Here is a 24913-nt window from a genome sequence, read left to right as displayed (position 1 = left end):
GTTTAAAAGGAAGAGTACTTAGTTCTCGTTAGACTTGGTTCAGAAGGCAAAGTCGCACGGGATCAGAGGTGAGATGGCAGGATGGATACAGTTTTGGCTTGGTCATAGAAGACAGAGGGTAGCAGTGGAAGGGTGCTTTTCTGAATGGAGAGCTGTGACTAGTGGAGTTCCGCAGGGATCAGTGCTGGGACCTTTGCTGTTTGTAGTATACATAAATGATTTGGAGGAAAATGTAACTGGGCTAATTAGTAAGTTTGCAGACGACACCAAGGTTGGAGGAGTTGCATATAGTGAAGAGGATTGTCAAAGGATACAATGGGATATAGATTGGTTGGAGACATGGGCGGAGAAATGGCAGATGGAGTTTAATCCAGACAAATGCGAGGTAATGCATTTTGGAAGGTCTAATACAGGCAGGAATTATACAGTAAATGGCAGAACCCTTAAGTGCATCGACAGGCAGAGGGATCTGGGTGTACAGGTCCACAGGTCACTGAAAGTGGCAACGCAGGTGGATAAGGTAGTCAGGAAGGCATATGGCATGCTTGCCTTCATTGGCAGGGGTATTGAGTATAAAAGCTGGGAAGTCATGCTGCAGCTGTATAGAACCTTGGTTAGGCCATACTTGGAATATTGCGTGCAATTCCGGTCACCATATTACCAGAAGGATATGGAGGCATTGGAGAGGGTGCAGAGGAGGTTTACCAGGATGCTGCCTGGTCTGGAGGTTATTAACTATGAGGAGAGGTTGGAGAAACTCGGATTGTTCTCACTAGAGCGACAGAGATTGAGGGGCGACTTGATAGAAGTTTACAAAATTATGAGTGGCATGGATGGAGTAGATAGTCAGAAGCTTTTTCTCAGGGTGGAAGAGTCAATTACTAGGGGACATAGATTTAAGGTGAGAGGAGAAAACTATAAAGGTGATGTGCGGGGCAAGTTTTTTACGCAGAGGGTAGTGAGTGTCTGGAATTCTCTGCCAGAGGAAGTGGTGGAAGCAGGTACGATAGTGGTGTTTAAGAGGCAGCTTGACAAATACATGAATAGGATGGGAATAGAGGGATACGGACCCTGGAAGTGCAAAATGTTTTAGTTGACGGGCAATATGATCGGCGCAGGCATGGAGGGCCGAAGGGCCTGTTCCTGTGCTGTACTTTTCTTTGTTCTTTGTTCTAAGGGAGTAATTCATGATAAAACGTGGCTACTTAACATTTTGTTTCAATTATCTATTTTGCATTTTTGTCAGTCCATTTTTTAAATGAAACAAGCCAACTTACATTATATAATTTAACTGATAGTTTGAGAACTTTGGTGAAAATAGAAGGCTAGAGAATGAGATAAAGTCCCTGAGTTCACTAGATCCATTCTTTCCAACATCTCTTGCACAGTTGGATTTGCCATGAGCACTCCCACACTCAAATAAGCCAAGTATTTGCTGTCATCATAAAAGTTTATGGCAGTGACAATTCAGCATTACTGGTTAGGAATTTGGGGAGTGCAGAAGCAGAGAAGGGCTCCTTTCCTACAGTTCACAAATAAGGACGCTGGGTGCTTGATAATTGAAATGTCCTATTCCTGCTTTCCCAGCATCCATCCTACAGAAGAACGATTGCAAATACCTGAGCCTGCTCTCCCCTGCCTTCATGTACACAGGAGCTTACATAGCTGCTTAAGTAATTTAGCTGCTGCTTTCCATGATCATCATTGGGGTGCAGAGGAGATTCACCAGGATGTTGCCTGGAGTGAAACATTTAAGTTATGAAGAGAGGTTGGATAGACTTGGGTTGTTTTCATTGGAGCAGAGAAGACTGAAGGGTGACCTGATTGAGATGTACAAGATTATGGGGGGCATGGGCAGGGTGGATAGGGAGTAGCTGTTCCCCTTAGTTGAAGGGTCAGTTACAAGGGGACGTAAGTTCAAGGTGAGGGGCAGGAGGTTTAGGGGGGATGTGAGGAAAAGCTTTTTTACCCAGAGGGTGGTGACGGTCTGGAATGCGCTGCCTGGGAGGGTGGTTGCCTCACATCCTTTAAAAAGCACCTGGATGAGCACTTGGCACGTCATAACATTCAAGGCTATGGGCCAAGTGCTGGTAAATGGGGTTAGGTAGGTAGGTCAGGTGTTTCTCACATGTCGGTGCAGACTCGATGGGCTGAAGGACCTCTCCTGCACACTGTGTGATTCTGTGATTTCTGATGCCCCATTGTACCGCCCATTGACCTCAGTTTCGCGCATTTTAGAAAAGTGATATTGAGGCCAAGCAGGCAAGCAAAATTTTTCCTGAAGGTCTTGACATATGAGGAACGTTTGAGGACTCTGGGTCTATACTTGATGGAGTTTAGAAGGACGAGGGGGGATCTGATTGAAACTTACAGAATACTGAAAGGCCTGGATAGAGTGGACGTGGGGAAGATGTTTCCATTAGTAGGAGAGACTAGGACCCGAGGGCACAGCCTCAGAGTAAAGGGAAGACCTTTTAGAACAGAGATGAGGAGAAACTTCTTTAGCCAGAGAGTGGTGAATCTATGGAATTCATTGCCACAGAAGGCTGTGGAGGCCAGGTCATTAAGTGTACTTAAGACCGAGATAGATAGGTTCTTGATTGGTAAGGGGATCAAAGGTTACGGGGAGAAGGCAGGAGAATGGGGTTGAGAAACTTATCAGCCATGATTGAATGGCGGAGCAGACTCGATGGGCCGAATGGCCTAATTTCTGCTCCTATGTCTTATGGTCTAATTACGAGACGAATGAATAATCAGATGTAGAATGTCCCAAGCCCCCTCTGTTTTGTTTTGTTTTATGAGCAAGGCTACATTTATTACCCGTGCTTACCTGACCTGGGGTGGTGGAGGACCTTCTTCTGGACTGTCAATAGTCCTTGTGATGATGGTGCAATGGTGCTCGGTGAAGATAGTGAAGAATTTCAGGATTTTGACCCAGTGACAATGGAGTAATGCCATTTTATGGCCAAGTCAGGATTTCACTTTTCGGGGAACTCAGAGGTGGAAATGATCCGGTGACTTTACTACTAAAGGGGACAAGAACAGCACTGGTCATAAGGCTGGGCATTGCTGCCAAAGTAGGATTTGCAATTTGCCGCAGTTAATTACGTGTCCAGTACATACAGAAATCTCAATGCACCAGTCTTGGAAGGAATGATTATTGAGCTCAGTGACTGTGATGCTGATGAACGGACTCTGCTCCTGAATGGAGTTAAACTTCTTTAATGTTGCGAATACATTTATTCAGTCCAGTGGTGAGTTTATCACCGCATTTCTTATATGTGCCTTAAAGATGGTGGAGCGGGGGCAGTAAGTGAACCATGGTCACTCTGCCCTGTGTCGTGACCGTGATATTTTGTTGGTGCTGTTCCTCCAAGGTGTTGATGGTTAAGTAGTTGGCAGTGGTAATTCCACTGAAGGCAAGAGGCAGCATTGTCTTGATGTTCAAGATGTTCACAATTTGGTATTTATATAGAATGGAACTGTAACTTGTCAGCTCAATCTTGAAAATTATTCAGGTCCTGCTGTAGGCTGGTGTGGACTGCTTCATTGTTAAGAGGAATTGTGAATGGAGCTGAAGACTGCTGCTAATTGCACAAATTGCCCTGTCCTAATTTTATGATGGAGGAGAGATCACTCATGAAGCAAGTAAAGATAGTGGGCCAGAGGTATCAAAAGGTGTACATTCCAACAATGACTACACTTTAAAAGTACACAATTGTCTGTAAAGCACTTTAGGGCATCCTGCAGTTCTTCAGTTCCATGGCCTTAATTTAGAATCACTAATCTCACCCTTTCTTCATTTTGTTGGCTTACATTTGGTGAATGTTACATTTGGCCTGATCTCCAAACACTATTTTAAGTGGTTTGAGATAAAAGGAGGCTAGAAACATCAAAAAAAACAATCTCCTTCATTTAAGTGACATAAAATGAATTTCACAATAACCATTTGGGATTGAATTATGTCAAACCAAGTGTTCCTACTTTCACTGGCAATCCTTTATACAAAATAAGAAAATAAATCTATTCTGCACTTAAATTCTTTTGTTTTTGGATTGTAGTTACTCCGATGTGATTCCATTTATAAAATAAGCACCTTTCCATGTTACATTTACAATTCACAATGTACAAAGATTAATGGGGAACATACACATAAGCTGATATCCATAACAGAAACATTTTTGGTCCTCAAGAGAAAACTAACGATTGACATATCTGTAGAAGTTTTTCAAAAATGTTCAACCAAAACAGACTTGTATAAATTTTTGGAGGTCTAGGGTATATCTCAACTTTAAAAAAAAAAGATTAATGCAGTTCTTGCAGGAGTGAAGCTGATCTATTATTTAAAAATTCATTATCAATATAATTAATAGTCACAAAATACTGAACTTTGCATCACAAAATACAGTGGAAGAATTTAGCATCCAATGGTATAAAGTGGGTAGGTTGACAAAAAAAAGACAAATCTTTAATCACCAGGACACGGTTTTTCAGGCTAATGAAATTAATCTTAAACATCAACAAAGACACAATACCATGCAATTATTGTTAAGGGTACTGAAAATATATCCATAATTGAAATATCATGCCCCTCCCAGCACTAGTGCTTTCAAAATCTGTAGTAAAATAAGGTCTGCATCACAGCTGCAAAGGACCCAACACTGGACTACGTCCACGCTCCCTGCATTATGTCCATGATTCCCATATTGTGTCCATGCCATGATTCCTGTATTGTGTCCATGCCATGATTCCTGTATTGTGTCCATGCCATGATTCCTGTATTGTGTCCATGCCATGATTCCAGTATTGTAACTCCAAGTTAACAGCATATTCACACATCCAAATAAAGCAAAAAAGTTAGTCCATCGACTACTGTTCTTTCAACTTCCTGTCAGTCTTTGGCTCCCTCAGGACTGAAATGTACAGTTTAATCCAAGAGTAGATAACTCCTAGTGAACAGTATACGGAGATGAGCAACAGTGGCACAAAGGGAAACCTCTGGTGCCAGGGCGTTAGGGGATAAATGATCTCACAAGTAACTTGCAGGGGAATAAGACCGGTGAGGTAGATGAATTCAGGCAGGTTTAAAAGTGATCCCTCTTTCCTAGATAGGGAACAAGCTCAGTTAGATTTTAGTGGATTTACCACATATACTTTTTAACCCAATAAACTTAATGTTTAAAATTGAAAATATTTAAATGGAATCCGAAACTTTGTGGGAACTTCTGTGGAAACAAGATGAGGCAGATATGGCTAGTTAAGATGAAGCTCAGCTGACCCAGTGAGTGTCCAACAGAGCACATCGTTTTAGCTATTGTGAAACCAAGAGAGGTTATTGTACCCTGTCAGCATGTTCTGGGTAAATGTCTATGGATCTAGACAGCATATTATGCCCTTGTTGCATTAGTTCCCATCTAGAATAGTTATAAAAAGAAAGAAAATTGCTGTAAATATACAACAAATCAATCAGCATCTGAAAGACAAGAGAATCTTTCTCTATAAATGCTAGCAGGCCCGCTGTACATTTCCAGTTTGTCTATAAAGAATAATACTTGCTCAAATGTTGCAGTGGAACAGTTCTTTGGAGCTCCATGTGCAACAGGATGGAGCAACAAAATATGTTCCTTTTCCCCACCATGGGCTGTTTTAGGCTATCCCGGCCCGAAGCTGTGGAATTCCCTGAAGCCTCTCCATCCTTTAAAGTGCTCCTTCAAAACGACCTCTTTGACGAAGAGTTTGGCCATCTGTCCTAATACCTCCTTAAGCGGCTCAGTGTCAAAAATTGTCTGCTAATATTCCCTGTGAAAGGCCTTGGGCTGCGCCATCAGGGAGCAATGCCAAGCGGAGATTGGATACTTAAACATGATTGGGACAGAAAGGGAAAAGGTGCTCCAGGATGCTTCCTATCAACTGGATTGAGGACTGCAGTGGTAAAGCTCAGGAGCAGCTCCCCTGTACACTTCACTGAGGGATGGTGTGTCATTTGGGCAAACTAAGAACATGATAATAAAAAAGGAAACTACTTAAAATAAAATAAATAAATACATTGAGCTGGAGTTGTTTTAAAGTGACAAAAAGGAAAGGAAGAAATCTTCAGTCTTAAGTAATTTCTCAAAACCCTGTTTACTGTTCCACATGGAGCTGCTCCAAGATGCACAGGGATGCTACCTATTTGTCATATTATGGCAGCCCAAAAGGTAGGAACGTTTAGGTTTCCATGCGGATAAAATAAAGCTTTTACAAAATTGAGGAAGTCATTTCAACAAAATGCATCTCTCTCTAGACTTTCTTTCCCATTTAAACAGTAATTACACCATTTAAATATTGAAAACGTTGAACCATCACAATCTCTATAGCAGAATGTTTAGCACTGATTTCTAGGGAGGGATAGATGCATTTCAACTCACCTGAACAAAGCTTGCAGCGCAGAGAAACTATATACAGTGAACAGCAGCATGAGGCAGATTTTCAGTGGCATCTCTATAAAGGATAAAAGACCAGTACAAAAATCAAAAACATTGCACTGAATACAATGCATTACATATGAGAGTAAATTCACCAGTCCTACGCTGTCAGCAAGAGGTCACACTTGAAGGGAACAGTCGAAGATAAGGCTAGATATTCATAGCCCCAGTTCTCTGCCTTTGAGTTCATTGCCTACAAAAAGCATGGAATCAGTTTATGATATCTTTAGTGTGAAATATACTACCCACCACAAACCTCTTGTGGCCGATTTTGTATTAGAAATGTTTCCTAGGTATGCAGAAAAGAAATGAACATTCTACCGACCACAAACCTCTTGTGGCCAATTTTGCATTAGAAATGGTTCCTAGATATACAGGAAAGAAATAAGCATTCTTAATAATTCTGAACCATGTTGCATGTTTATGAGACATGGAAAATGAATTACAAGGCTGCATCGGGTCACTGCCAAAGTGATCAAATTTATTCTAGGAATTTAGTTATAGTTTATATTGACAGGTTAGGAGCATAAGAAATAGGAGCAGGAGTAGGCCATTCAGCCCTTCAAGCCTGCCCCCCATTCAATAAGATCATGGCTGATCTGCCCCAGGCCTCAACTCCTCTTTTGTGCCAGCTCCTCATAGCTCTCAACTCCCCGACATTTCAAAAATCTATCTCCTCTTTAAATACTTGCAGTGATCTAACCTCCACAAGTCTCTGAGGTAGAGAATTTCAGACATTCACTACTCTCAGAAAAGAAATTCCTTTGCATCTCAATTTTAAAGGAGTGTCCCCTTATTCTGTAACTATGTCCCCTAGTTCGAGATTCCCCCACTAGTGGAAACATCTTCTCAACTTCTATCCTGACAAGCCCCCTCAGAATCTTGTATGTTTCAATAAGATCACCCCTCATTCTTCTAAACTCTAATGAATAAAGGCCTAACCTGTTTATCCATTCTTGATAAGTCAAGCCCTTCATTCCAGGAATCAGCCTAGTGAATCTCTTTTGAACTGCCTCCAATGGCAGTATATCCTTTCTTAAATACAAGGACCAAAACAGTATTCCAAGTGCAGCCTCACCAACACCCTGTACATTTGAAACAAGACTTCCCTATTTTTAAACTCCAATCCTCTGGCAATACAGGCCAAAATTCCATTTGTCTTCTTAATTACTTGCTGCACCTGCATGCTAAATTTTTGTGTTTCTTGCACAAAAACACCCAGATCCCTCTGTGCTGCACATTTTTGGAGTCTCTCTCCATTTAAATAATAGTCTGCCTTTTGATTCTTCCTGCCAAAGTGCATGACCTCACACTTTCCTACATTAAACTCCATCTGCCAAGTTTTTGCGCACTCACTCAACCTATCTATATCCCCTTGTAGATTCCTTATGTCCTCATCACAACATGCCCTCCCACCTATTTTTGTATCATCAACAAATTTGGATACATTACACTCTGCCTCCTCCTCCAAGTCATTAATATAGATTGTAAATAATTGAGGTCCTAGGTCGATCTTTAAAAAAGCTATAAAGAGACACTTCCTTTTAAGGGGCTGTTAATTATTTACTTAATGTGTTGATTTGTTTAATTGTTCTACTCGAAAGAGTATAAAGAGAGACTGGAGGTCTTGTGGTGCAGTGGTAGCATCCCTGCCTCTGATTCAGAAGCCCCAGAGTCAAGTCCCACTTCAGGACTTGGTGTGTTCATAATGTGGTCAAACAGATTGAGGGTCAATCTGCAAATCCTCCCAAAATATGCCTATGGCAGGCAGCAAGAGCAGGAGAGATTCCTGGTCAGCCATGTGATGGAAAGGAAAAAAATTGGAGCCTCTACTGCTCCAGACTACAATATACAACAGCAACTCGGACTCATTGTGTGGGTGGTGCCAGTTGGCTGAAACAGGTCAGTGCGTTCACCTGTTAACTGAAAGGTTGGTGACTCGTGACCATTTAGGGACGAAGCCCTGGTCATGGTTTAAAAAAGGGCTGTTAATTAGTTAATTCAATTATTAGTTAATTTGTCTATTAGGTATACTCACAAGAGTATAAATAGACACTTATTGACTTTAGTGGTGGGATGTAGAGTTAGGAGCTATACATTTTTAATGTCTCACTTTGTGAATAGATCTAAAACTGAGTAAAGACTGACTTCTGGTCTCCTCCTTCACCAACTAGCTTTAAGAAGTTTAACATTCTGGTCGTACATCATAGCATTTTACCAGGCAAAGTCACTAAGTCAAAGAAACTGAAGATATTTTCATTTCATTCTTAAAGCGAGGGGCAACAGTGCATAAAGTGCATCTATTTGTTTCGTGCGTCCACAAAAAGAAGTTTCAAAATGTAAATGAGCATCTTATCCTTACCTGGCCCTGTGAAGAGGAGTGGGAAGAGGGAAAGATGCCCTGTTGTTACTAAGATGAGATATGTTCCAGCATCTTTTCTACTTTCCACAGCAAACAGACTAAGGATTTAAAAGAAAAATACTGCAACATAAGAATAGCTTCTTCGGAACTGAGAAAAACTCTGATACAACTGCTATTTTATTTGCTTCATAGGATAACCAATTTACTCCAACATTACTGTATATTATGGGGGTGGAATCACATCTTGTGTAGGATGAATGTTTTCCAGCACCAGCTTTACTTAGTGTCATGAGATAAGGATAGGAGTCAATTATTTTCTGAAAAATTTTAAAAATAACAAGAGGGAATAAGCTTAAGAAAATAAGTTTATAAAGTTCTGGTTCTGGTATATCCAATGGGCCAACTGAGTACTTTAGAGTACTTAGCACTGGGCTGGACTTAAGCCATACATGATGCTTGCTTTGAGCACTTAGATTCTGGCCTTGTGTGATCAGGAGAAGGATCACCAACTTGACTCTGAAGTTATATTACCACTTTCAGTCATTGCAAATCACGTTCTAATATCATGAAAAAGGGCAAAATAATTGCACCTTTAGAAATAAATCCTGTACCAATCCTATTACTGTGCTTTCCAACAGTCTTAGTATATTAAATTGTAATACTAAACATATTAGAGCACATCAATGAACTTTAGGTGGTTGTCCCACAGTAACAATTTTGACTGTACAGGGTAACTGATGTTTTTCCAGTACCTCAGCATATGGGCTTGCTTCACATGGATGGATGAATGGAATAGCATGGTTGGCTACACAAATGTGACAATTTTATTTCCCAGATTAGCTATTCATGTTTGGTGTCAAATTATGGTCAGTTTTGTTTTATCCCATTCTGTGAGCTGGACTGAAGGGCCCAAACTCATTTCATGCATTTACAGCCATCAGCGAGAAGAGATTTCCATCCTACTAGGACTTAAATCTAGGTCCCAGAGCTAACGGACAGAGTGCAAATCCAGGAGTGCCCAATCATTTGGTGAGTACCGCGGAGCCTCAAAGGTCACTTAAAATTGAAATCCACTTTTCCATTGATTTAGCATATGTTGCAGTTGTTAAAACTAATGGACCATGATGTTTTGATTTAAGATTTATTCACCAGTGAAGCAACAATGCTACCTGCTGCTAAACCTCCAGCCCCACAAGACACAAACAGGTCAAACCAGCAAATAAGAAACGTATGCGAGAATATAATTGAGGTGCTCGGACGTCAGGGGCTGTATTACCAGTGGCTTGTGGCCCTTGCATATACTAACTCATTACCCCATTCGTTCCCGAGGGGCTCCTTATATCAAGATCTAATTTAAATATCTTTGTAAAACATTTCTGCTTCTAACATTGTAGCAGAATCTCCATTATTGATATTAAAAAAACTACTACAGTAGTATTAAACAGCATCGCTAAGCTAACAAATTTAAGATACCTCAAAGGTAGTATAGCGATGAGAATGGCCTTTTCATGCACATGCCAGCCAAACATGAACGACCCCAATGCACAAAGGATTAGGCACTGAAGGAACCCTCTCGGTCCTCGAGGTCTTAACCAAAGATGGAGAATAGCAGGCTTGAAACAAGAGAAATGGAGAGGTATAAGACATTGGTTAATAATTGAAGCAAAAATCATTTAATGTTCTCTACTGGCCATTTTGCAGGAAACTCATCTCATCAAGTGAAAATTACTATCTCCAAATCAACCAATGCCAAAAAATAAAATAAAGACCAAAGAATCGCAACTGAATCATGTTTCATTGAGAAAGCATGTGCTGGTACTGACCATTATTGAAAGCAATGTACAGACCAATGTTGTGAATGGTGACACAGAAGGTAGGACAGTGTGCTGGAACTCCTGCACTAAACCTCCTGTCATTGATGCCTTTGAAAGCTTGGTAGGATCCCGTAGTTGTAACTTTACATCTGTACGGGTAAATGAAAATTATGTGTCAGTTATTTGGAACATTAGCTTTCTGTTTGATAAAATAATTTAATATGATAGTTACAGAAATAGCACCAGCAACTGGCAAGATAGCGAACTTTGATCTGGTAAACATCAGGACTATGAAAATATAATTTCCTGGGTAATTGTTAGTTTTCAATGTTCAGATAAAGAATTTATTCCCCATATCATTCACTATGTCTTAGAGACCAGCACGCTAAATGTCTTAGATGTTTATGTGTTAAATGTTCAATAAATGTAACTAGACCGTACCAATGACAGACAATACTTTGTCCACCACATTGTACAAAGCCCAGAAATTTGGAGCCCAATATGCATGACAGAGACCTCGCTTGAAGGGGAAAAGTCGTGCAAGCACCTGAGGCAGTTGACCCTGGAAAAGAAATAAACATCAATAAATAAACAGCTTGTGAATTCTGTATCTTTGCCTCAAAACTTTTCTGCAGAATCATATTTTTAAGTAATGCCTGGTATATTACTTGATATATGAAATGTTAACATTTATTTTAAATTATTAGTTATTTTAAAATTAAACATATGCTGATGTTCTGCCCAATATGAGGAAAGAAACTCAAATGAACCAGTCACACAAATGCTATGGCTACGAGAGCAGGCCAGAGGCTTGCTATTCTGTGATGAGTGGCTTACCTCACCTCCTTACTCTCAAAACCTCTCTACCACCTACAACGCACAAAAAGGATGTGTGAGGGAATACTTTCTACTTGCCATCATGAGTACAGCTGCAACAATACTAAGAAGCTAACAACATCCAGGATAAAGTAATCCACTTGATCAGTACTCCATGCACTAGCTTAAATATCCACCTTCCCCACCACTGGCATACCATCGTTGCAGGATGTACTGCAGCAAAATGTCAAGGTTCCATCAACAGCACTTCCCAGACACTCAAAGATAAGGACTGTAGATGCAAGGGTACAGTATAACCTCCAAGTCAACATTCAAGATCACACGCCATCTTAACTTGGACATGTATTGTAATTTCTTCATTGTCGTTGGGTCAAAAAGAGTAAAAGAGCTGAATTTACATAATTAAAGATACAGGAATTAATATCTGTTATATCAGCAACATTGTTATTATAACCATTCTCAAGATTTCACATCGTCCAATTCAGTAGCTCCTCTAAGCCATCCTCCCTGATGACACCATCAGCACCTAGAAGATGTCAGCATGGTAAAGCTTTCAACCATAATTTGCAATTTAAATGCTTGCCCTACTGAAGCATGGTATACATGAGCTGTGGGAATATACTGGGCTTGGCATGGACAAACAGTAAATGTGAAAGAGGTTGATGATGTGGCAAACGTTTTTGGCTCATCCATCTTCTTTCATGATGCTACTAGGTAATCTTATCTCGTCAGGTTGCTAGAAGTATGGTGTCTTCTGCCATCTCTATTCCCAAGTCTTGTACATAATGTATGCAACCTTCAACTTGGCTGCTACCTCTTTCTGGGCATGTGCTGCTGCCTTTGGGGAGGGTGTCCTAGAGTGCCAAATGAAACAACATTCCTGTACCTACCTCATGCAATAGCAGGTGTACTTCATCCATCCATGATAGTGAATCCGTTACTGTGCCCTCTACTGTTTGCCCAATGACTCAATTTACTATCTCGACTTTTATCTTCCAGTTTCTTACTCTGCACATAGCCTTCAAGGCCAAAATAATTTTTGCCCTGATACAAAGCCACTTTAAGTGCCTGCATCCTTGTAAATAATTTCAGCAGCCCTTTAAGAGTTGCTTTAGACGTCCCCCAGTATATCAAGTATGCTTTCTACTCTTGGGCTAATGTCCACAGGGAACAAATTACAAACACGACGATGAGTTTGACACTGGAGTCTTCTGATACTGCAATAGGACTGCACAATTTTCAGCTACATAAATAAAACAGTGCTCAATGGGAATCAGAGAACATCAAAATGACAGCTCAAATGCAGTGAAGTATAAAGTACAGAAAAGGGCATTAAATTCAATTTATCAAGCTCATCTTTACCATGGCTATGAAGGGTCCAAAAGAAACAGCAAAAACAGAGCAGACTATAAATCCCAAGGCAAAAAGACGGGAACAGCTGAAGCTCCTCCACCGGATAGATCCATCTTAAAAATAAACACAAGAAACAATAATGACAAATTATAAGCTGAGGATATTACAAAAAAAAGGTTTGATTAGTTACAAGCCAGGCAATGACAAAATTAAATGACAAGAGGCATTTCAAATACCAAAAGGTAATATTCACCATCCATACCCCTTTAAAAAAAAAATCAGATGGTTCCAAATATTGTGATGGAATTCCTCATCTTTGTTCTATCCATTTCACTTGGTTCTTTAAACAAATACTTTTATATAAACACAGAGTGCCACACTGGGGTAGTCAGTTTGAATAGGTTACCATGACCGAATGTCAGACTGGCGAATTCACAGTTGAAAAAGTTTAATGATTAATCTTTAACAGGAAAAAAAACTTTCACAACATCAGCAGAACAAGTTTACATATCCATTTTCACTTAACCCTAATATTTGAGCCTGGAAAAATTATGGTCATAAAACAATTCTTGAACTTTTGGGGAACATTCATTAAAATGGTATTATTGGTCAATAAATTCATAAAAAAAGGCAATAATGTTAACATTACTAGGATGAAGGACAGAGTCAAAAAAATATTTTCATGCAACAATTTATAAGGGTCTCCAATGCTTACTGTATGTGTGTGTATTGCAGTTGAGGTAATCAGAATATTTAATGGAAAATTAGTTAAATATTTGAGGAAATTATGAAATTTCTATGTCAGTGCTTCTTTAAACTAATATCAGGCTGCAACCCAAGGAAAACTGGTTGCCTGAGAGAGAGAGAGAGAGGGGGGAATTTTCCTGAATCGGTCAGCATGTAAAAATGCTTCTTATGGCAAAACTACTTTACAAAAAAATGAGAGCACAAGAATGAATCAGAATGCTAAAAGGCAAAATAAAATAAAACTTGGCCTATACAAAGAAGCACAATGGTTAAAAATGAACATAGGAATACAAATTCAGCAGGAATTAAAGATTTAGCTTTCAAATACTCATCTTAGATACCAAAAACATGATTTCTGTAAATTTCTGATACTAATTATAATTAATTGCTCTCTGAAGTCACCTAGCAAGTCACTCAGTTGTATCATATCACTATAGTGCCTTTGCGGGACACCTAGTGGTTGGAAAAACCATGGAATTTTTTATGGAGCAATTAGATACTGCAATAGAGGGACCTTGGGATCATTCTCGATGAATGAATTTTAGCTGAGCCTTCCTCATCTGTAATTATCTTGTGATCATTTCACAAAGGACACGTCTGGTTTAATGTAATTTTCTACTCCACTTTTCTTGATTTTATGTTTTTTGCTCTTTTCAGCTCTCCTTGGCACCAATCCCATAATTGTTCCCTGCTTTTTACTTTACAAATGAAAGTCCACTAAAGAACTAAACATAGCTGTATATTATCTCAAATGGTTAAAAAAAAAGGGTTCAATACCTAGTTTGTCCTCAGTGAAGCAGTATGAACGTAGTAGGTAAATACCATAGGCAGGAGCCACATACAGAAAAATATGCTTAAAGTTCATCAGGATTGCAAATAGTAATGCACTTTCCAAATGTCTTCCCTGTAATAAAACCAAATATTTCAGGTATTGAGTCCTTTGTGTTATTTTCTAACATGAGTGTTAAGTCTGTTCACATTCCTGTGATTAATGCATACCTTCAGCAAGCACTGAGGAGAACAGCATTCAACTACTTGTTAGTTGTTAGACTGAAATTCTCAAATTACCTGAAACATCCTTGCAACAGAAAGAAGCATCAAACCAAATAAGAAACCATTGTACTGAAAATGAATATCTGGATTTGAATTAAGGAATAATATTGTTTATGCATGTGTTAGAGTTGGAAAAGAGAGCAAAACATACAAACACAGAAGTTTTTTTTTTCAAAATAAGGTCAACGCTTCTTTCCCAGTTCTCCCCGCATCACGCACCATCCAAATCTACGAAAGGAAATCTGCTCTCTGGCCGCTATCAATGTCATTCAAGATGAATCTCCCTCTAAGCTCTGATCCTGTGGAAATTACCCTTCCAAAGTGGCTTCTGAGCAGGAAAGCAGCAGTATGTGGGATTCTGGGCATGTTGCAATGTCCTATCATTAACTATTGCACCACATGGCAGTGCTATTAGTCAGGATACCACAAAAAACATTCACATTAGCAAATGGTACAACTTTGTTAAGCAATAAAGATATTAAAACTATCAGGTAAATAAAGTCCTCTAGATGAAGTGCTGTTGAAATAAACTCATTTTTACTATCACCACCAATAGCATGGTGGTAATGATTTAAAATAATAAATTTTAACAATAAATATGCCCACAGTCTCTACCATTATAAAATAGACTAAAATGTTGTAAATTAATTTAAGTTAAAGCACATCATATTCACGGACTAAAACTACCCAGGAACAACAATAATGTTTTGTCATAGTGAGAAAAGTGAAGCTAACTTAAGGCATTAGAATCTATGCAATATTACTCAATAGTTGTTTTGAAAGATGTACTTTATAATGCAAGGATACGATCAACAATCAATAATCCAAAGTTCCAAAGTAACAGCACTGCAAGTATAAAAGCTGGTCTCTCCATCATTTCCTTTGATTCTTTTGTTCTATTTACACACTTACAACATCTTTAAAATAGGACAAATAAAAATACTCTTACAGATTATTCATTTTTCATTTTATTCTACCGAGAACTAGATAGTGTAGCGGTTTAACACACATCTTTCACCTCTGGGATCATGTGTTGAATTGCTTTCTAATTGCAGTTACTGTGCAGACAGCAAAACTGATGGAAAGAAATAGCAAGAGAGGGATTTTCTTTTGCACATTTTATAGTTGTACATACTGTAGGAGGACCATAACAGTATATTCTGAATGTGGCATTTCTAAAGAATAAAACAGCTTGTAATGTTGATCACCAGCCACTGTAAGGCGCTGATGTGCTTTCCCCTAATCTTAGGAGAGTTTCCAACTGCAATAGGAAAAATGGTACAAAGCAATGAGTAGAGGATTTTGCTTTGCCTTTTGATCATGTAATTTTAAAAAGGTCACAAAGTTAATTCCAAAGATATCCATGCCTTTAAAAATATTTAAAACACCAGAATTAAGATGGAAAATGTTAGTAGGGACAAACAGAAAGGCTTGCCGTTAATGTAACTTCTTAAAACAAACACTATAAATACATTTTTAAGGGTGAGAATATATCACTTAATGTATGTGGAATTGTTCTCCTTTTCCATTGACCTTTCTTTGGTCATGTGCCATTCTCAGGTAAGAGGCATGGTGACCAGCTTTCAACTTTCCAACAACAATATTCTTCAGCTAGCTGCTGAGAATATGGAACCTACATGGATAGCATGGGAACTACCTGGACTCTACCCCAGCTCCCTCTTTAACAGCGTAACTGTGACTGATAACTCAAAGCAGTAGAGGATTAATATTAAATAGTATTTAAAACAATGGCTGCTGATTAGTCTCTTTATGTTGCACTATCCTCATCGTTATTCCCATATCACAGGAACTAGGATGAGATATACATTTCTCATCAGCAATGACCAGGCACCAGGAGCCATGATTTTATTTTGTTAGCTTTTTCTTTCAAAACACAAAGCCAAATGCAAACAGAACACTCCCTACTGAGATGTGACAAATGAGCTGCAACGCCAGACGCTTTTTGAGACTGACTGTACACCTTTGTTTGAAAGCTAAGCAGTCATATTGCTGGCTGACTTGATGTGATTATAAATAATTAAAATTAAGCTCTTCAGACGGCTTAGTGGTTAATACATTACCCAGCGTGATACTGAGCCACACAAAGGTTCCAATGTTCAATCCCATATATGTCGAGTTAGCTGAACTCACCCTGGGCAGGGCAGTAGTTGGAATAGTGCAATTGCCTATAATTTCAACAGGCTGATCCGCACTGGAAAGTGCACATGTGGAGATCAGATGAGTTTCACTATGCTTAGGAAACGCTCTTTCATTGTTGAATAGACTACTGACACGAAAGATGAAAAATAACCATTTGGGCTTGATATTAGAATAGTACCAGTAACCATGGTACCATATCTCAAAAAGAGTTATCACTTTCAGGATAGGATAGGAAAATATAATTTTTGAAATCAACACTTCAAACATTTAGTGATCTTTCATTTCTCAGAGTTAGTGGTTTTACAAATATTTTATGATTACTGATGTTTAACTATCAAATTCTTATACTTGCTAAACAACTAACATAGAACACGAGCATTTTTAAAATAAGTATAAAGGTAATATTAAAACATACTCTATTACTCCATAAATGAATACAATATCCACGAGGATGACTGAAAGTCGCTGAAATAGGATTGTTGCGTTACTGGCATAATTAAGGTTCTGGACAACCAGCATTTCCTTATCGAAATACTGTGCAATGAGGGAGAGTAGATATTCAAACCACGCAAAAAATGGTGGATAGTCCAAAGTCCACTGTGAGGTTGCCTACATTTGGTGGGTGAGGTGGGGAGGGGTGGGTGGAGGAAACAGAAGGATGAGGAGTAATGGAGAGAGAGAAGAAAACAAAAGTTACTAATAAAGTTAATAATTGCATTTACAATTCAGTATTTTGGATCAACTAAAAGATGATGTTTATTAAATTCAAGAAAACATCATGACAAATGCAGCATTTGGTAGATTTTGGTTAAATGATTATTTTTGCTAATGGCTATTACCATAAGTGGTCTTATGCAACCACATAATGTTACAATGCAGGAGAAAGCTATAGATTTAACCTACTATGCATATAGTGACTTGTGAAAAGAGCAATGTCTCGACTCCCGCTTCTCTGTTCTTTCCCCTTACCCACTTAAATTTGTCTTTTTTCAACTTTCTAGCCACCTTCCATCACAGGCTCAACTGAAATCATTGTTAACAGGCTTCTGTTAAAGGTTTTGCAGGGAGATAGTCAAGGAGAAAAGGCAGACAGGTTTTGTTACAATTTGTTTATAGAATAGCCAAATACAATTTATTGGTGAACAGTAGCAGTCTATATTTTCTGCAGGAATGTCCATGGCAAATCTAATTAGGCAGATTTAAAAAAGAAAACTACAGAATTTTAAAAATTTCAATCAAGAATGCAGAATGGCATGCAAACATATGAATCAGGGGCAGGAGCAGGACAGTTGGCCCCTCAAGCCTGCTCCGCCATTCAATAAGATCATGGCTGGTCTGATTGTGGGCTCAAGCCCACATTTTGCCTACCCGATAACCTTTGACTCCCGTTAGTCAAGAATCTGCCTCTGCCTTAAAAATAGATATATTTACCACAAATAGCTGAAATCTAGATTCAGTGTTTGACCTGTTTCTATTTACCAATCAATTTCCCATAGCATTGCATAAGGGGAGTCAACCAACTCTGCTACTGATGAAAAAGGTTTAAAAGGACAAGAGATAATTGGATCAAAACGAGCAAAAGTAATTCTGTCACCATTTTAAAGCCATATTTTGTTCTTAATTTTTTTTATATCACTTGGATTTTATATTATCCATTTAATATAATAAAAATCTTACAGCTTACTCTTGTCAATTTTAAATTCCTATGCCCCACATTTAAAATAAGAACTACTTATACACGTAAACTTATGTTGTAATGACTTCTTCCTGCCTGTGGTGTCATAACAGTGCCTATGTTTGTGTCATCTATACAGCAGAGAAACGCCTATGTTCCAACTTCAATTTGATGCTTCCTATACTGTTTTTAGTTTTATCTATTTAACTATATTCTATTTTCATATTAAAATATTATAAGAATAAGAACAGAATGGATGGTTTTAAAAAGAGGACTGAATCACAGCTGCACGCTGTGCCCTCTAACATTGCTGCAGTTGAAAGCTACATTTGATGAAGAAACCAGGCATATTTAAGCATTTAAAAACATTCCAGGCTTTACCCCAATGTACAATGTTTAGCTCCAAATGCACCTTGAGTATTGTGTCCAGATTCATCATGCAGACACAAATCAGGCAATAAAGCCAAGGAGGTGTTGCACAGAGGGGGAAAGGCTGATCCCTAGAATCAGAGCACTGATTCACAATGAAATAATTAAGCAATTTGTACATTTTATCCTGGTAAATGGAGGAGACTTCGAAGAGGCATCTAAGTTAGCAAGTGGGGTAGTAGCAGTAAATTCAGGACATTGTATCAAGTTAAACAATGGTGGTAAGGTAAGTGGGCACAGGTCTAAGCCAACAGAAGGCAAATTTGGGACTGCAGCTTTCATATAAAAGCGTTCAGTTCATGGAAAGAGTTTCTGGAGAAAGAAAAAGTCTGGAAACATTTAAGAAACAATTGGATGTTTTGATGATTCAAAATGCAGATCTTCTGAATGCACCAAGTAAAATGGGCTGAATGGCCTTTCTCATTCATATCATGACTGAAAGGACAGGACGGAAATGACTGAATTATCATTGGACACCCTTATCCTTCACATATCATAAAGCTACCTTTACAGAATAAAGACTTACTTCATAATACCAGTGTGAAACAGGTGAACTGTGAGTAATTGCCAGCCAGTTTCTGTGGACTTCAAAGTCTGTTGAATGACTACAAATGAAATAGTCAAATAATAATTAAGCATTTCATGGAAATAAATCAGTGACATAAATTTCCCAAACAAGACTGTTGAAATAATAAATACACCTAATCAGTTGTTATCGCTTAATGGTCACTTTTGCTGAAGATCACCTGCACATCAATTAAACGAACTGTAAACATTATTTTTTTTTATTCATTCATGGGATGCGGGCTTCGTTGGCTGGGCCAGCATTTATTGCCCATCCCTAAATGCCCTTGAGATGGTGGTGGTGAGCTGTCTTCTTGAACCACTACAGTCCATGTGGTGTGGTACACCCACAGTGCTGTTAGGGGGTTCCAGGATTTTGACCTAGTGACAGTGAAGGAACGACGATAAATTTCCAAGTCAGGGTGGTGAGTGACTTGGAGGGGAACTTCCAGGTGGTGGTGTTCCCATCTATCTGCTGCCCTTGTCCTTCTAGATGGTAGTGTTCGTGGGTTTGGAAGATGCCATCTAAGGAGCCTTGGCGAATTCCTGCAGTGCATCTTGTGGATGGTACACACTGCTGCTACTGTGCGTTAGTGGTGGAGGGAGTGAATGTTTGTGGATGTGGTGCCAATCAAGCGGGCTGCTTTGTCTTGGATGGTGTCAAGCTTCTTGAGTGTTGTGGGAGCTGCATTCAATCAGGCAAGTGGGTAGTATGCCATCACACTCCTGACTTGTGCCTTGTAGATGGTGGACAGGTTTTGGGGAGTCAGGAGGTGAGTTGCTCATCGCAGGATTCCTAGCCTCTGATCTGCTCTTTTAGCCACAGTATTTATATGGCTAGTGCAGTTCAGTTTCTGGTCAATGGTAACCCCCAGGATGTTGATAGTGGGGGATTCAGTGATGGCAATGTTATTGAACATCAAGGAGCGATGGTTAGATTCTCTCTTGTTGGAGATGGTCATTGTCTGGCACTTGTGTGGCGCGAATGTTACATGCCACTCTCAGCCCAAGCCTGGATATTGTCTAGGTCTTGCTGCATTTGGACATGGACTGCTTCAGTATGAGTCGTCGTGAATGATGCTGAACATTGTGCAATCATCAGCGAACAATCCCGCTTCTGACCTTATGATGGAAAGAAGGTCATTGATGAAGCAGCTGAAGGTGGTTGGGCCAAGGACAATACCCTGGGGAACTCCTGCAGTGATGTCCTGGAGCTGAGATGACTGACCTCCAACAACCACAACCATTTCCCTTTGTGCTAGGTATGACTCCAACTAGAGGAGAATTATCCCCTGGATTCCCATTGACTCCAGTTTTGCTAGGGTTCCTTGATGCCGCACTCGGTCAAATGCAGCCTTGATGTCAAGGGCAGTCACTCTCACCTCACCTCGGGAGTTCAGCTCTTTTGTCCATGTTTGAACCAAGGCTGTAATGAGGTCAGGAGCTGAAAGTGCCCCTGGCAGAACCCAAACTGGACTTCAGTGAGCAGGTTATTGCTAAGCAAGTGCCACTTGAAAGCACTGTTGATGACCCCTTCCATTACTTTACTGATGATCGAAAGTAGACTGATGGGGCAGTAGTTGGCCGGGCTGGATTTGTCCAGCTTTTTGTGTACAGGACATACCTGGGCAATTTTCCACATAGCCGGGTAGATGCCAGTGTTGTAGTTATATTGGAATGGCTTGGCAAGGGGGCGCGGCAAATTCTGGAGCACAAGTCTTCACTACTATTGCCAGAATATTGTCAGGGCCCATAGCTATTGCACTATCCAGTGCCATCAGCCTTCTCGTGCTATCACGTAGAGTGAATTGAATTGGCTGAAAACTGGCAACTGTGATGCAGGGGACCTCTGGAGGAGGCCAAGATGGATCATCCACACGGAATTTCTGGCTGAAGATTGTAGCAAATACTTCAGCCTTTATCTTTTGTACTGCTGTTCCAGGCTCCCCCATAATTAAGGATGGGGATATTTGTGGAGCCTCCTCTTCCGCTGAGTTGTTTAATTGTCCATCACTATTCATGACTGGATATGGCAGGACTGCAGAGCTTAGATCTGATCCATTGGTTGTGGGATCACTTAGCTCTATCTATCACTCGCTGTTTATGTTGTTTGGCATGCAAGTAGTCCTGTGTTGTAGCTTCACCAGGTTGACACCTCTTTTTTTTTTTAAGGTACGCCTGGTGCTGTTCCTGGATGGTGTAGAAAAAAAAAACTTAATGTAATGTGGAACCAATTTAAACCTCCAAGGAGCACAAAGTCTAAGTACCAAATACCTAATTGCCACAGACAACTTAAGAGACAACATAAAATTAAAAGAAAATGCAAACAGGATGGGGAAATTAGCACAGACAATGGAGAAGATCCAAGGAACAGCAAAGGGTGACAAAACAGATAGCAAGAGCCACAAAAAGATAAGAAAAGAAACTTGAGGGGACATCAAAATCAATACAAAATACTTTTACAAGTACATCAGGGAAAAGAGGGTGGTTAAGAGCGATATGGGTTCCTTAAAATTTGATAAGTGATGTTATAAATGAACATAAGGAAATGGTAAATGTGCTAAACTTTGCATCATTATTCACAGTAGAGGAACAAAACAGCATGCTGGACATCCCAAGAAAACTAGCATTGAATCAGGGACAGGGACTCAACATAATTAACATAAGCATTAAAGAGAAGCAAATCCCCAGGACCAGGGTTTTTGAGGAAGTAGGTGAGACCATTATAGATATCCTAATTATAACCTTCTAAAGTTCTTGATTCAGGAAACATTCCTTTAGATGGGAAAATTGCACATGTCATTCTGCCAGGAAATTATAGACCAGTTAGCCTAACATCTGTTGTCAGGAAATTTCTAGAGTTTATAATTAAAGATACAAGGACTGAATACCTTGAATATTTTGAACTGATCAGGCGGAGACAGATTTGTAAAGGGCAGGTCATGCTTGATGAACCTGATTGACTTTTTTTTGAAAAAGTGACTAAAGTAGTGGACAGGGGTCTGCGTATGAATGCTATTCATATGGGCTTCCAGAAGACATTCAATAATGTCCCTCACAGTGACTGTTAGCTAAAATTGAAGGTCACAGAATTGAGGAAAAATACTGACTTGGTTAGGAAATTGGCTGAGCAACAGGAAACAAAGAGCAGGGGTAACAGGAAGGTACTCAAATTGACAGAATGTGACCAGTGGAGTCCCGCAGAGATGTGTGTGGGGGCGTCACTATTCACTTTATTAACGACTTCAATGACAGAATAGAGAGCCACATATCCAAATGACACAAAGATAAATGGTTTTGTAAGCAGTGTGAATGGAAGCATAAAATTACAAAAACGATATTACTAGATTAAGTGAATGGACAAAACTGCAGCGAATAGATTGAAATATAGACAAGAGGAAGGTCATCCATTTTGGATCTAAAAAGGATAGATCAGAGTGCTTTTTAAATGGTGAAAAACCAGAAGCTCTGAGGTCCGAAGAGACTTAGAGATCCATGTGCATAGATCAATAAAATGTCATGGACAGGTGCAAAAAATAATCAAAATGAATAATGAGATGCTGGCTGATCTACAGGAATAGAATACAAAGGGTTAGAAGTCATGCTACAGTTGTACAAGGTCCTGGTTAGACACCAGGAGTACTGTATTCAGTTCTGGGCACCATGCTATAGAAAGCATATGCTAAGCATTAACCTTGGAAGGAGTGCAGCATAGATTTACTAGCATAATACCTGGACTCCGAGGGTTAAATTATGAAGAGCGATTACACAAACCAAGGCTGTATTCCCTGGAATTTAGAAAATTACGAGGTGATTTGATCAAAGTTTTCAAAATGTTAAGGGAAACTGATAGTTTCTCTCTTTCTACCCTATTTCCGTCGGCTGAGAAATCTAGGACAAGGAGACATAGCCTTTAAATTAAATCCAGGCTTTTCTGGAGAGAAGTTAGGAAACAATTCTACACAGAAATCATGGTAAAAGTTAGAAACTCTCTATGGTATTTGATGCTAGATCAATTGTTAATTTTAAATCTGAGACTGATAGATTTTTGTTAACCAAGGTATTAAAGAATATGGAGAAAAGGGAGGTATATGGAGTTAGGTCAGAGATCAGCCACGATCTCATTGAATGGTAGAACAGGCACAAGGGCCTACTGAAGTTCTTGTAACAAAAAGGCTCAAACACTGTAGCTAAAATACTCAATGTAACTTTTAACATTATTGCGTTCCACGTAGTGAATCACAGATACAAGCAGAACCTATTTTACTTTTGATTTAGTGTCAGAATCACACAATTTGGTTTAAAGGTGTAGCCCTTCATCCACTGTGATGACTCACTGGATAAATGTATTTTGCAATGCGATAGTGAGTCATATACACAATGAAGGGGCAGTTTTGACCCACAGGTTTGTAACAGATAGGATCTTCTTGACCTGGCTAGATGCATTAAATAGGCTGGGTGCTCTTCAACAATAAGGAATATTGTAATGTGCTTACTGGGTAGCAATAGAGGAATGCAGAGGCCCTCAGCTAGGGAAGAAAGAGAAGAAAAAAATCCGAATTAATGGCCAGGGAAACTCTTTCGAGTTACCAACAGTCACAGATTGCAACTTCTTTCGAGTACAATCACAGTTCTTGGTTTTCCGGGAGTGGGACATGAACCCACAACCCTCTGATTCAAAGGCGAGGGTGCTATGAACTGAGCCACAGCTGACAGGAAAGCGTATGCATGAGTGCACAAGATTGAGTAGGTCATTGTCTCCCCCACCCCATCGCTTAAGCAGCTGACAGTAATATTCATAGGTACACACAAGACTGCTCATTTGGGTATAAAGTACTGGACGATACTCATTATCCCCAGAGAAGCTGTTGAAATGGAGAACACTGGGGAAAAAACAGATTTGGTGACAATGAAGTCGTTATTGTATGCACGTCTAACGTCTAACCTTTAATTTTAGCGTTAAAACATAACCCTTACAGCGCGTTCCTGTTTTCAGCAACATTTGACGAAATTCTCATTTTAAAGATACATTTTAAAGATATTAGCCCTTAAACTAAAGCAGCCGCATCTACAGGCCCCTCCTCTGCCCAGACCCGTCCGTCCGGGTGGCGAATAATACAATTTTTAAAAAAAAGTTTAAAGATTAGACCCCGTATCTGGGGGTAGCTCTTACTAAGCAGGGATAAGCAGACACTTTAACAGGGTCACACCGAAGGCGAGCGGCGCAAACCAGCTCCAAATGCTCACACTGGGCGCCGCCATTGCTCTTTCACACAACTTTATTCAAACTCACAATGCAGCTGGTGCGAACAAAGCAACTCACTGAGTGACTGCAAAAGTGAAGGCAACACTGCAGCATTTAAAAAGTTAACAACTTGATGGGAACCTGTTACTTTTCTTCCTCTGAAGTAACATCGATAAAATATTCCATCATTTTTAAAGTATTTTTATTTTA

The 24913-nt window shown here is 39.5% G+C and overlaps 1 protein-coding gene across 4 annotated transcripts; it reads right to left on the bottom strand.

The window, feature by feature from the left end:
- Positions 1-3895: 3895 nt before the first annotated feature.
- On the bottom strand, positions 3896-24774 carry alg8 (ALG8 alpha-1,3-glucosyltransferase). 4 transcript variants are annotated; one of them, XM_078545203.1, is made up of 14 exons: positions 24632-24725; positions 23891-23987; positions 19421-19499; positions 17206-17399; positions 15438-15547; positions 14646-14713; positions 14355-14481; positions 12840-12943; positions 11082-11202; positions 10650-10789; positions 10300-10439; positions 8827-8924; positions 6408-6480; positions 3896-5104 (listed from the first exon to the last, which is right to left on the bottom strand). In XM_078545203.1, exons 2-14 carry the CDS (start codon positions 23902-23904, stop codon positions 4870-4872), a joined length of 1503 nt encoding a protein of 500 aa, XP_078401329.1. In that variant the 5' UTR covers positions 23905-23987; positions 24632-24725; the 3' UTR covers positions 3896-4869. The 4 variants fall into 4 exon arrangements, with proteins under 4 accessions (XP_078401329.1, XP_078401328.1, XP_078401330.1 ...); XM_078545202.1 differs by lacking the exon at positions 23891-23987 and having other exon boundaries at positions 24632-24770; XM_078545204.1 differs by lacking the exons at positions 23891-23987; positions 24632-24725 and adding an exon at positions 21083-21265.
- Positions 24775-24913: the final 139 nt, after the last annotated feature.

The sequence above is a fragment of the Cetorhinus maximus genome, chromosome 7, assembly GCF_964194155.1.
Source record: "Cetorhinus maximus chromosome 7, sCetMax3.hap1.1, whole genome shotgun sequence".
Lineage (NCBI taxonomy): Eukaryota > Metazoa > Chordata > Chondrichthyes > Lamniformes > Cetorhinidae > Cetorhinus > Cetorhinus maximus.
Note: the sequence above shows the minus strand (reverse complement) of the source record. Positions and strands in the feature narration are given on the sequence as shown.

Excerpts from the sequence above, each read along its gene's own strand:
- alg8 (XM_078545202.1), bottom strand. The coding sequence starts at position 24,720 with ATGGCGGCGCCCAGTGTGAGCATTTGGAGCTGGTTTGCGCCGCTCGCC. Across the intron at positions 15,548-17,205 it reads TTCATTTATGGAGTAATAGA|ATGTTGTAAGTGTGTAAATA; the intron begins GTATGTTTTAAT and ends CCTATTTTAAAG. Across the intron at positions 5,105-6,407 it reads GCGCTGCAAGCTTTGTTCAG|GAAAGAGGGATCACTTTTAA; the intron begins GTGAGTTGAAAT and ends TTCCCTATCTAG.